General features: G+C 52.9%; 6 protein-coding genes across 6 annotated transcripts; 3 read left to right on the top strand and 3 right to left on the bottom strand.

Annotated features, from left to right (window-relative positions):
• Positions 1 to 47: 47 nt before the first annotated feature.
• AYL99_01980 (hypothetical protein) lies at positions 48 to 458 on the bottom strand (the record flags this gene model as incomplete). The annotated part of the gene is made up of 1 exon (XM_018833496.1): positions 48 to 458. One exon carries the CDS (start codon positions 456 to 458, stop codon positions 48 to 50), a length of 411 nt encoding a protein of 136 aa, XP_018696120.1.
• A 490-nt stretch (positions 459 to 948) lies between these two features.
• Positions 949 to 3061, top strand: AYL99_01979 (hypothetical protein; the record flags this gene model as incomplete). Its single annotated transcript, XM_018833495.1, has 5 exons — positions 949 to 1024; positions 1212 to 1498; positions 1611 to 1866; positions 1926 to 1978; positions 2723 to 3061. 5 exons carry the CDS (start codon positions 949 to 951, stop codon positions 3059 to 3061), a joined length of 1011 nt encoding a protein of 336 aa, XP_018696119.1.
• A 561-nt stretch (positions 3062 to 3622) lies between these two features.
• On the bottom strand, positions 3623 to 5731 carry AYL99_01978 (hypothetical protein; the record flags this gene model as incomplete). The annotated part of the gene is made up of 1 exon (XM_018833494.1): positions 3623 to 5731. One exon carries the CDS (start codon positions 5729 to 5731, stop codon positions 3623 to 3625), a length of 2109 nt encoding a protein of 702 aa, XP_018696118.1.
• Positions 5732 to 6628: 897 nt separating this feature from the next.
• On the top strand, positions 6629 to 7681 carry AYL99_01977 (hypothetical protein; the record flags this gene model as incomplete). Its single annotated transcript, XM_018833493.1, has 1 exon — positions 6629 to 7681. One exon carries the CDS (start codon positions 6629 to 6631, stop codon positions 7679 to 7681), a length of 1053 nt encoding a protein of 350 aa, XP_018696117.1.
• Positions 7682 to 10055: 2374 nt separating this feature from the next.
• AYL99_01976 (hypothetical protein) lies at positions 10056 to 10466 on the top strand (the record flags this gene model as incomplete). The annotated part of the gene is made up of 1 exon (XM_018833492.1): positions 10056 to 10466. One exon carries the CDS (start codon positions 10056 to 10058, stop codon positions 10464 to 10466), a length of 411 nt encoding a protein of 136 aa, XP_018696116.1.
• Positions 10467 to 11124: 658 nt separating this feature from the next.
• AYL99_01975 (hypothetical protein) lies at positions 11125 to 12904 on the bottom strand (the record flags this gene model as incomplete). The annotated part of the gene is made up of 6 exons (XM_018833491.1): positions 11125 to 11449; positions 11498 to 11664; positions 11716 to 12382; positions 12441 to 12504; positions 12558 to 12615; positions 12680 to 12904. 6 exons carry the CDS (start codon positions 12902 to 12904, stop codon positions 11125 to 11127), a joined length of 1506 nt encoding a protein of 501 aa, XP_018696115.1.
• Between the last annotated feature and the right edge of the window lie 77 nt (positions 12905 to 12981).

Raw genomic sequence — 12981 nt, 5'->3', positions numbered from 1 at the left:
CATCAACGTGTGATTGGAGCCTGTCGCGGTATATCTTCAATGAGTCTTTATCCATGACCCAACGGATCTTTGGCCAGTTGGAGGCGATCGCATTCCTCAGGTACCGCGTCTATTCTGGCATCGGCCGGAATCAGAGTCACCAAGGCGCCATCGCGGTATTTCTTGGTGGCATTGTGTAGATCTTCGAGAGTGATTGAACAGTTATGTATCATTTGATGCAACGCCTGTTGCATTTCCCGCCCATAACTGTCGCTTGATGCAGATGCTGAAGCTGCCTTTGAGATGTCACACGCTACATTGCGTAGATGATCCAGAGCACAACGCAGCCCAAATAGGACGTCTTCCAGTTCCTTCAAGTCGCGACTTGCATTATGTCTGCCTGATTTCAACGTTCCGTAAAGGCTGTAGGACAGTTGCGAGAGCAAGATTATGTCACCGACACTGAAGCCGAGCGACATTGTTGGAAGGTGACCGGTAATGCTGAACTCGAACAGTTTCATAAGTCGCGGAAGATGATGGAGAGCCAACGTAGGGCCCAACGCCGTAGAAATTGTCAAAGCAGCGATATCACTAGCACATTTATTTCAAGCACCACGCGAACTCGGTATCCAAGTGTTAATTCCATGTTGTGCCTGAGCTTTTTTGTGTTCACATGAAGCGATGAGGGACACGAGGCCGCAACTTTTGTCAGCCCGTGTCACCTCTTTCCTTGGCTGTAATATTGAATCTGACAGTTAATTCGTGAAGCCAGTGCATATGCAAGCAGGCGAATAGTGCGCCTTACGAGTCTGCCTGATTCGGTGAGGCTGAGCCTCAAGAAACACCGACCCAGTCTCTTGAAAGCTGCTGCCTCCCAGCCTGATCTGATAACATGTCATTCTTGATCATCCTCCTTCTCTGTTATGCCCGCCCCTAGACCGGCCAGTCTTTGATTTACATTGATCGAACATGGCGACAAATGAACTCGGGGATGGTTCTAGTCCAAAGCCCCACCAAGTGAATCTTGGATTCAAGGTCTCCGACGGTCTGAACCCAGTGCACGGCAAAATGTCACTTCTGAAGATGGTGCTGAGGTGATTGATACCTCCGAAGAGACCATTATCATGCCTAGTGATCTGCCAGTCTCAGCACTATGGGATAGGTTAACGGGTCTTTGATCCCCCCAGCCTTTCTGATATAAAGTCTATCGAATTCAGCTGACCAAAATATAGAGTTCGGTTACGACAATCCCGATTCGCTCTCTAGAAATGGCGAGGTGTGGATATCTGGTTGCTTCAATCCGCATTTCGAGGAATTCGAGCAAATCAAAGGTGTTCAAGACGACTTTTCGGATCCCAGTAGCTCCATTCATGCCGACGAGAAACTCATTGCGTATACAAATCGACATTTCGGTAAGCAGATCCAACTCAACATAGATGAAAATGACTCGAACGACTACGGCATCAAGATTGACAGCCTCAAGGACTCGGGTGGCTTGGAGATCATGTTTCACCGGACAGTCAGAATGCCAGATGATGAAAAGATTCACCAGTTGCCTGGCTCACTTGGAGCTTTTCCCCTTTCACAGTGTTGCAGCTTATTCTGACAAGCTGACTGGCGCGATTGTGCAGGCTGGCGGAGTGTTCATGCCGGTGTGGCAGCGAGAGGCACTTTGGATGAGTCTACAAGCACCATCCGACACATACTACACATTGAGGTTCTTTGTGGGACATATCAATGCTGTCTCTGGACTGGAAATGAAACAAACAAAAGAGGAGCCAGGAGATATGGAAGCTACCCCAGACTATGTGATCGTCCCGGGCCCGGAGTGGCTCGATGGAATTTGCGTCGCACCTGGCATCGTCAGACAATTTGTTGCTATGCCTCGTAAGTTCTCCCTCGACTAATTCACAAAGGAGAACAGTCCTCTAATGAGCCGCTGTCAGTGGGTCTGGTTACACTGTCGAAGGTCAAAAGACGGGAAAAGAGAAGCACGCAGGTCTGCAGATCGAAATAGTTCCAGCTTTCGAGACGAACCTCCGGACCTGGATCAAAGACAAAGATGGATGTCTCAGACTCTCAGTGCAGCCGAGCTTCAACGCTTTCTCCAGAACAATCGCTTGGACGAATACAAATCTCCACGTGAGCTGGGGATTGGAATTGGTGAAACCATAAGGCTATACCCAGAAAAGGCTTGTGAATATATCCCTTCCACACTGATGGATATGATTGGAGTCGGGCAGAGAGAGGAGGGCACCCAGACTCCACCTGAACCCCGGCCCCAAATGACGCAGGCAGAATACCTCAATGGCTGGAGATGGAGTCCTGCCCTCAGTTTGGCGACAGTAAGTATCACTAGCTTCTGTGGCAGCATGTCTCTAATTCCCGGCTAGTCGCTCCCAACATACAAGAGATGCAAAGAGTCACCGGTTTTTGACAGAACTGGAGTATCTCATCAGATAATGGGCGATGGTGACACAGCATAGGGGCCCATACTGGCTGCTCAAGCTGTGCCACAGTGCATGCCTTCGCACGCTGATGTACACATCCCAAGGAACGCTTCTGCGCCAGGCTAACCAGCACAAGAACCATGGCACGCAGAAAAGCAAACCGTGATCACGACTCAAGACTTCAAAGCAATGGGACTCGCTGCAGGTGGCAAGCTCAGTAAGTAATTCCTTACGTTCTCGGATGAAGTTTATCGCCTCAGCTACGGCGTGGCTCATGTCCCTCCTTCCCCCAGTCCAAGACATTTATCGCGATCGCCATCCAGCACACATCTGGAACACTGAAGCTGCGAGACTTATCCACATTCACATCCTGGACCCAGCCTCCTGTGAAGCCGTCACCCACATCGTCCCACCGGCCGCCGCCAATCGACACCATGGGCTACCTCGAAGAGGGCGGGAGCTTCTTTGTCGTGGAAGAGCAGTCCGAGAATCGTATTGATGGAGGAGAAGTCAACAACGTCAAGTCCGTCTCGGCGATGGATAAGCACCAAGACATCAAAACTGAGCCCTCACTTGATCCAAGACGGCCGACCCAGTGTAAATGTGGTGTCAGGCTATGTGATTGCGTGTAAGGATGCCCTGATCTTGCCTCAGATGCTTTCTCTCTAGCTATTGCATGTTTCACGACAGCGTCCACCCATGTGATCACCAGTTCTGCAACGTCTGCGTCCGTGAGGTGGACCCCTCGTCAATCACCCGCGCGTTCATATCAATGGAGCCACAGTCGAGAAATAAATGGTTCTGCCCCACGTGCAAGACGCCGTTTCCTACGTTGCGGGATTCTCGGCGCCCATGAACTTGCCGGGAGAGGAAAGCGTCAAGACCAGAGTGTCGGTCAATGTGCTCGAGATCAAGGACGATATAATTGGGTTCAAGAGTATACAGGAGTCCAGGATTTGACCGGATGTCCTTAATGTGATATCAGCGGGCTGTTACAAAGGATTCAAGACAACAAAGTCATGTCTGATGATCAGCCGAGGAAGGAATCGTACACGCAATGTGCCCCTACAGGTGAACAAGAGCTTGTATAGCTCTTCAAATCGGATGTCTCCTTGGAAACTTCAGCTACCTTCTTTTCTTGTTCTTTCATGAGGTCATGAGAGAATAATCGGAGAGAACGTGCCCAGCTTCCTTCAATGTATCAGTTTCACATATCCAGACGGTCGGCCGTCTTCCCCGTTCCGTGCGATGATCATGACCATCGTGCTATCTCTGGCGACCTTGCCTACTACTCGGTTACGCTCGTCCTGTACCGGTGGCGGAAGCGTCGGGTACTCGCACACGAATTTCGAGATGTTGTAATCTCCGTCTGTAGCTGTGGGTGCTTCGATCGAGATCAGTGATGGAGGGACGTGTTGGCCGTCGACATATATCTCCAGAATGGGCTTGAAAGGGTCTCGGGATCCCGATGCCGCAGACACGGATCCTTCAATCGAAACGATTAAGTTGCCGTCTTGACCTGGACTGGCATCACACCTCGTGACTGCCAGTTTGGGCCTTGATTTCGACAATACTGGGCCCCGTGCAGAGATTTCATCCGAGGGCAAAGGTGGCGTCAACGGTGGTACGACTCGTCTCCTGCTTTGCTGTTCATATGCATAACCCGCCTGGAGCAAATCTGGATCATTGTAAGCTCGACCCAAGAACGTCAAACCCATCGGCATCTTGGAATCTTCCAGAATTCCCATCGGTACGGTCACGCTTGGGATGCCTAAATGCCGCAGCGCTCGATTGCCATGGCTGTACTTGACACCATCCGTCCACGCATGCTGCGCGCTCTTCTCATCGACGTCAGCGTCGGCACGGGCGACATCGCCAGCGGCAGGGAAGGCCACGAAGTCGTAGTTGTGAGCGGACATCCAGTCCTCGAAGAAACGAATCCGGATTTCCTCCAGAGCCCTCACGGCTTTCTCGAGGTGTGGAACGCCGTAGATGGCGCTCTTACCCGGTCCGCCCGCAGTCGACCGGTTGGCCACGTAGCCGGCCAACTTCGCCCAGTGGACGGCATTGGTTGGTTCGACGAACTTGACCTGGGGATTGTCGCGTGGGAAGTGAGGAAACATCCGCTTCGGATCCACTTGTGACAAGGACTGGATGTGCCGGTCCTGGTTACTCTGTAGAAAATCCTCCCAAGCGTGTGCGATGAGAACGCCTCGCTCAGTTGCGTTCCAGTCGTCTGGGAGATAAGGGAGAGACGAGGACGAGTCTTCATTCTCGGGCTTGCGTAGCATCTGTTCGTATGTCCGCAACACTGGGAGGTCCGGAATGATCTCGACGATAGCCCCGGAGGCTTCGAGATCGGCTCGTGCCTGGCGCCACAGCGGCTCGATCGCTGAGGATATATATGGGCCGCCGTCCTGCTGCTTGAGAAATATCTGTGGAACTGCGATTCGCTTTCCCGTGAGATATCCAGCATTTCTACTCATTGTCAGAGGCTTTGAAACACGCGACCAGGGAGACGGTGGAGGCTGTATGAACGGCTGGTCTCTCCAGAAGTCGCCATTCGTCTCAGGATCATGGCTGGAAAGCACATCCACCAGAACGAACATATCCTCCATGGTGCGTGTATGAGGCACAACCACATCACAGGTGGGATACAGTGGCCAATTGCCGCGGATTGATATAACCCCTTTCGAAGGCGTGTAAGCCACCAACGCGTTGTTCGAAGCGGGTGAGCGGCCGGACGACACCGTCTCCGCGCCCATGCCGAAGGCGGCAAAAGATGCTGCTACAGAGACTCCGCTCCCGTTCGAGGATCCAGATCCAAAGGCAGCCGCCAGATAGTCCTTGTTATATGGGCTCTCTGCTCTCCCATAGACGCCACGAAGCATTCCACCGTACGCCATAGGACACATGTTCGTCCGCCCCAGCAGGACCCCACCAGCTTCTCGCAGCGCCCTAATCGGGAATGCGTCTTCGTTGGCAATGAGGTCCTCGAAAGCTTCCGAGCCGGCAGCCGCAGTCATCCCGCGGACTTTGTAGCTGTCCTTGGCTGTGAAAGGGATTCCCTCAAGGGGGCCATGGGCTCTACCAGCAGCGCGACGATCATCCGCCGCGGCTGCTTCTTCGAACACGTCCTCTTTGATTAATGGAATCGCGTTCAGGGCAGTGTTTCTGCAGTCGTAGGCACTGACGCGCAGCAGATACTTGGCAACCAGGTCGACTGAAGTCAGTGTTCCGCTGGACAGAGCTTTGGACAAGTCGGCAATGGATGCCTCGACGATACTATCGCTGAGTGCCATGTTGTTTGCGCTCAGAGTAGTGAGTGGTATGTTCGAGGTCTCGGGCTGATCAAGCCTGAATCTTGCAGGACTGGAGGAATAGTCCAGGCTTTTACAGACAGCGTTGTCAGTCCGCTAGTCACGAAGAGTCTAGTCCATTTTGATTACTCGCCATAATCATGGCTATCTCAGGGCGCGGCGCAAATGATTCTCATTGGCCAGTACGGTCTTTTCCTATTCCGATGATGGGTTCCCTTAATTATCTCCCCAACTAGGTATAGTGGATGTCTCCAGATCCCCCAAACTATTCTGTAGATAGCTAAGCAGATTCTATAACAAGTATAGTGTTGGCTATCAGTGCGTATAGCTAGAGTTGATCAGTTGACACTGGTGGAGATTGTGAGAATATCGTTCTTAGTCTGCGATGCTTGATACAAGTCCCGTCTGTTGCTCGGCAGGAACACACCATGCCCGGCATGAATCAGCGATACAGAGTTGATGTCCATGGTTCCTCGCCCCAGACTAACCGCTTTTGAGATATGGAGCCGAAGCGGAAGTTCTCGAATCCTTGTCGCCAGCCTTAACCTCTTTCAGAAGGTCTTCCCGCGTTGCCCCTTAATAAGAATTCCTTTTATACTCCCCACGGGACAGTCGTTAGCCGAGCGGCATAGACCGAACGGCGTCGATCTTCACCAACCAAGCTGCATCCAATGGCGTCAAGTTGCGCTCTATCGCGCCTCTATCACGGTCAATATGTATACCTCGTCGACATGGCACTTTGCTCGAACTATATCTTTTCTGAGTCACCAGGTAACTAAAGTCCAACAACCCACATCATTCTTTCGAAAACTCTCCAGGTTTTCAGCTGCGACAATTGCAATTCCATCAGGAATGCCCGCAGCAGGACACATGTTAGATATGCCTGACCAGGAACCCTCGAATGGCATCCATGGTGGTCGCTTTCGGATGCCAGCAGAAAGCACTCGCCATTCGCACACCTTGATGGCCTTCCCCAGCTTGGAATCGGCAGAAAGCCCGGAGCACCTGGAAGCCCTACAATCCGAAGTAACAAGCATCGCCAATGCGATCTCCCGCTTCGAACCCGTCCACCTATACGCCCGGGAGAAACTCATCCCTCAGGCAAAAGCCTTGGTCAACAGCAATGTCTCGGTGAGGCCGGCGACGGTGAGCGAACTCTGGATCCGGGACAGTGGGCCGGTCTTCGTGCAAGATGTGTCGACGGGGAAACGGACGGCTGTCAGGTTCAATTTCAACTACTGGGGCGGCAAACTCCCTGCGATCGGCGACGAGAACATCGCCGCCCAAATAGCTGCGCACGAAAACAACTCCTCGGTGACATCCAAACTCACCATGGAAGGCGGCGGCATCGAGCACGACGGCGAGGGAACGTTCCTCGGCACGGAGAGCTGCATCATCAACGACAACCGGAATCCGGGAATCACTAAGTCTGAGGCCGAGGCTGAGCTTACGGACAAGCTTGGAGTTACACACTTCATTTGGATTCCTGGCGTCAAAGGCTTCGACATCACAGACTACCACGTCGACGCGCTGGCACGATTCACGTCGCCGGGTGTCGTGCTCCTCAGCAAACCCGGGCCGAATGCCCACCAAATTGCCATCGACGTCTACAACTCTGCTCGCTCTATCCTGACATCTGCGAGGGACGCACGGGGCCGAACGCTGACGGTCTATGACTGTGAGGAACCAGACGTCACACTCCTCGGAGCTCCAGACAAACACAACGAAGTCATCGGATCATACGCCAACTATCTCCTCGTGAATGGAGCAGTCATCGCGCCCAAATTCGGGCAGGAAAGGCAGGACACTGCGGCCTTGGGACTGTTTAAGAAGTTGTTTCCTGACAGAGAGGTGGTGCAGGTGCCCATCAACATGTTGCCGAGGACGGGCGGAGGGATTCATTGTTCAACGCAACAAGTTCCGGAGATCTGAAGGCACGGTGCCCAAGGAACTGTATGCAGGAATTTTAGAGGACAACGAGGTTAGCTCGCGGGTATGGCAGGCACGAATTGTCTCCATTGTTCTTATATCCGTACATCGATATATGCCAACCAACCTGAGTTTTAAGACGGCCTCTTTTACAAAGACACTCTTGACCGCCGGGTCTTGCAGGAACTCTCGACCACGGTCCACGGAATCTTTAATGATAGCTTTGGCTAACCCACGAGGCAAGGAGGCCCGTGAAGTTGGAGTTATTTCGTCCAGCGAGCAACCCAGTTGCGTTGTACGGCGCTTTTCTTCAGGTGGCTGAAGAGACTCTTGCATCCGGCCTGGTATTGGGACAGAAGGCCGATGAAACTGGCCGGGGTGAGAGGGGCTCCTCCGCTTCTATCGAGGTAGACGAGAATATCAGTCAGGTTTTTACCGAAACCCCTGAGGGCCACGACTGCGAACTGAAGCTCAGGCGCATGGGTTGTTTGCAGCTGCGCAGCAAAGCCACTGGTGAATGACCCTCCAGAGTAGCCCCAGAGGACATATCGACACGCCGGGTTGTTAATGAACTCCAAAGACGGGCGGATATTGTCCAATATTATCTGGCCATACAGTATACCAGCACTGTAAGTAGCATGGGGATCCTCGTGATTTGGGACAGTCACGTAGAAGCCGTCCTCAAGGGCATTTTGGATGTCGGTGTAAACAATGCATGAGTGAAGCCGTGCGAAAGCTGCGGTGAACCTTCCGGCGAGGAACCTTACCTAGAATTGAAGGGTCTGCGCGAAGGAGAACACTGACACTGGAATCGATGTCTACCATGTTATATGGAACTTAATACGACAGCAACCCCGGGTGAGTTGTATTTGGAGTCTTCGAGACGAGCAACCTGTTTAGGGCCCAAAGCGGCTGCCCAAAATCAGAGATGGCGACCAGATTCAACGTGGCTAGCTGAGCTCAAGAATTCCTTCTCAACGATCGCACGGGGAGACGCATCTCGCAAGCTCTCCATGAAGACAGTTTGGCCAGCCAGAATGCAGAGGCTGAGCTTGACGGCGCGCAGTTCGCTGCAGGGTTCTGCTTTTGGTCGTGTAGCACGGCCGAGTCTAAAACAACCACACGGCCGATGCTCAGAATCTCTCCCTGGCATGGTTCTACAAGGAGACTTGCTATCCCCTGTGCAAATAGTATGTGGCTGGCTGATACCCGCGTCAATGCTCCGCTGTCTCTGCACCAAAGAAGATGCGACCAGCGGGATGGTGCCAATGCCACCAACTACAAGCAAACCTTTGTCACTGTTCTTGGTAAGGCCGACAACAAACCTCAGAGGATCAAGGTCACCTCTCCGGACATGTCTGCCGTTGCTCTGGCACGAGGCAGTGATGCTTCTACGAGCAGAGTGAGTTGAGTCGATGCTCCATAGGGCAGGTCCCATGATTTACAATGTGCGCGGACCAGGCTGTCCAAAGCCGATGAGAACCAATTTGTGCAAGAGCTGTGTCTTGAAGCTGGCAAATACACCTGGTATCGTGGTTGTCCTGGGGGTACCTTGAAAGTCAAATACATACAGGGTACACCGACTGATGCTCACGTCAACCACACAAGCCAGCACATCAAAATCTATTTGTACGGTCCAGACAGTACGACTGCACCGAATGTCACCTGGGCCACCGTAGATGAGACAAATTGGCAAGATGAAGCCCATTTCCAAGTGAAATGATGGACGATGTTCTGGGGATCAGTACAGCGAGCGAGTTGCTCTCAGGGGAGTGTTACAGAGGTCAATATGGCAGAACAGACGCACTCCATCCTGGACCAGGGACGTCGTGTACAGATTATTACGTCTACTGCCTTAACAGTGTCTTGATCATCCGCCTGAGCAGTTGAGCGGCTCAGCCTGAGACTGACCAGGTAATCGTGAGTCTTTACAAAGAGTGGCTGTTTGCTTGGCCGTCCGTTAGAGATATTCCAATTTCGACACTACGCCGCATTGATCTGTAGACGTACTTGTATTTCCACCTCCGGCGAGTGCGAGCAATCATCTAGGTTGCAGTAGTCGTGCCATCTGTGTGGCTGATGCCTCGGCTGCCTCCCCTTGACCCCGTGGCAGGTGGCGTGATGAGCGTCTCCATACATACAACCGAGCCGAGTCGGCAACGACAGACCGTACTGCCGGCCACAATCGACATCTCATGATCTGCTATCTCTAAAACCATGCGCTGCCCTCCTCTGGTAGCCATGGCTGTGGTAAAAGAAAAGTACCCAAGGCGACATGTTTTCCTGTGAAGTCGTGAAACCCAGAGCACAGTCCACGTAAGACATTGCGCACGAAAAAAAGCCAGTCATTGTCTTCCCCTCCAAAAGCGTTAAAACAATGTGGGAGAAACTCCGCGCACTCTTCAAAAAGAAACATCTTTGTACGGCGGAGACAGCCTCTCAACAACCAAAAACCCACCCACGCCGTCCATCCGACCCCTACAGCAGTCTCAGCGAAGTGGCTGTCCCGCCGCCGATCCAGGACCGGGACGATTCCGGGATGTTTTTCCACCACCACCATACCCTGGAAGAGAATCTCGAGCGGAGCTCGCGGGGCCTGAACCAGGACCAGGACAGTGAAGGTGAAGGTGAAGCCGAGAACGCCTGCAGCGGGGACGGTCTTCTCGTCCGCCATCATACCCTCGAGGAGAATATCAGACTCGCGAGGGAGCTGTCGCGGGAGTTGCGGAGGCAGTCGAACGAGTTGAGGCGGCGGTCTAGTGAGTACCAACGGGGCACAAATCATTGAAATGCCATCCCTTGCTGAAGGGGCGGTTTATTCCATTCAATCGGAGCAGGTCTGATCAACACAGAATACAAAATGATTGCACGAAATGACAACTCAGGGGAGCGCTGCAATTGCTCGTGTTTAGTACTAAGTATGTAGTACCATTGGGGTGCCACCGCCACCGCCGTCGCCGCCCACCTCTGCAGCCGTGGGTATCAATGTTGGCATAGAGGTATACAGCCTCATCGCAGACACCTCTAGTTACAATGTTTGTCACTCGCCCACAGCGAGTTTCGGGCCTTGTGCACTACATAGTACTAGTACTACATAGTAGTACTAAGTACTTACAACTACGACCTTGGCTTTATAAGCTGTGTCTTGGAGTCGAGGATGGTGTAGCATGAGCGTGTGATGCTTGATGAATCGGCGGCGGCCTCGTCTTACTGCAGCATTGGTGTGTCATGATAAAAAAAAAGGCGAGTGACCAGAAGGGGAAATTTTAATGCCCCTTTGCGGAACGATACGCCAATACATAGTATCTCGTGCCTGCGACTTCCCATTCTACTTAGTACTTGACCACTCCACCTTTCTGCTCTCACTCCCATCCTGCGCTTCTATCCCCGGCGCGATTACACTGCCACCATGTCACCGACAATGCCGCGCTTGAACCAAGTGATCCTCATGCGACTAACTCCGTAATCGCAGCTTCCTTCAGAGCCTTTTCTTTCCTCATCATTCTACGAGAGAAGGTGAAGACGAAGACGCTGACGAGGAAGTATACTGGCTGCAGAACCACGGTCAAAATGTATCCTTTGTGGTACCTTGGTTGCTCAATAGTCGGCCAGGCGAGGAGAGGGACCCAGGCGCTGAAGGCCGTCCCAGTGGCGAGCATCGAGCTGATGACGAAAGCTCGTTCTTCTGCGTCGCCTGCGCACACCAGGTTCGCGTGTGAATAGATGACGGGCGACAGGGACACAAGCATGTAGCCGGTGGAGACGGCGAACCTGGTCCGATGTCAGTTTCGGTCTCAGAGATTGACGGGAAACACTCACCATTTCCAGGCGAATGAAGACTTGTCGTAGAGGGCGAACCCGAGGGACCCGATGAATGTCACGAACGTAACGACGCCGAACACGGGGATCTTCGCCGGCTCTCCCCACTTGTCAACCACCCAGGAGAGCACAAAGATGAAGACGACGCCCAAGCTTGGACTGATGGCCTGGAGCTGGTCAGCCGACGGCGGGTTACTCACAGTGAGACCCTCACTTACCGTATAGTTGTTCACGTCGAAGGTGGAGTACTGAGGCTGCGCCTTCAGCCAGAAAATATGCTGTTGGTACCAGCTGATGCCAAGGATCCAGATGATGTTCCACGGGACAAGGACCCAGAAATGCCATCGACCCAAGAACCGCCTCACCGAAGACCAGGCGAACGGCATCCCTTGCGGTGCCTTGCGGCCCACCAGGCGCATCCTCTGCAGTGCTAGAGCATGTTCTTCTTCGGTGAGAAACCATCTTTTCTTCGACCTGAGCGCACCGGGGAAGAAACACGCTCCCCAAAGCGCGATCGGAAAAGTGCACAAGGCACCGATCAGAAACATCCATCTCCAGCCCGCATGTCCATCAACCCCGTCGAGATTCCTGTAGACACGTGCAGCGAGCACGCCCGTTGTCACGGTCCCAACTCCAGACGACATGTAGAAGATACCAGCCCTGCGAACGATCTCGTCGGGCCGGTACCAGCTGCCGAGGACGTAATGAATGGAGCAAAAAAAGGGTCCTTCGCCGAGACCAATGATGAGTCTGTACGCGGCAAGCTGGCCGAAACTTTTGGCCCAGAAAGACAGCATCGTGAAAACGCCCCAGCTGAAGGTCGCCGCAGGGAGGACAATATGAGCAGGGAGCTTGGTCACGAGCAACGTTGAGGGTATCATGGAGCTGGGGCCACCGTCAGTGCTCGGCCATCATCTGCAAGTGTCTTTACGGCTCAACTCACACTGCATATCCCACTGTGAACACGGACTGCAATTGGACGTATTGGTTTTTGAGCATGTGAAGGTCTATTGCCGGTGTCAGTAGGTGCCTCGACGGACCAAGCAAGCACTCCACTTACCTGTGCTCATGCCACTCACATAGGCATTTGCGATAATGCCGCGATCGATGTACATGACCTGCTCAAGTATCAGCTTCCGTGGCGCGACCAAATCCAATTGATGAACTAGTAGACAAGCGTACCCAGAAGCCCATACAGGCAAAGGAGAGGATTGTAAGGTCAAGTTTGAGGACCAACCGACGCTCAACTGGCCCATCGTTCTTGTCAAACCAGGCGAAAATGCTCCTATCCTTCGACGGTTGGGCATTTGCTTTTTCAATGGCAGGGGGAAGTTGTTCCTTGTCGTCGCTGAGAACTTCATCGGCGGCGAAAACAGTCACACCGACCTCTTCCTGTTGCTTCGACATGGCTGCTTCGAACCTCCGTTTCGAACCAACAATGCCTTTTCCACTTGCAAAGTTCATTTCTGGTCGGTTCAGCTTCC

Source organism: Fonsecaea erecta (assembly GCF_001651985.1).
Source record: "Fonsecaea erecta strain CBS 125763 chromosome Unknown Scaff2, whole genome shotgun sequence".
Classification (NCBI taxonomy): domain Eukaryota; kingdom Fungi; phylum Ascomycota; class Eurotiomycetes; order Chaetothyriales; family Herpotrichiellaceae; genus Fonsecaea; species Fonsecaea erecta.
Note: the sequence above shows the minus strand (reverse complement) of the source record. Positions and strands in the feature narration are given on the sequence as shown.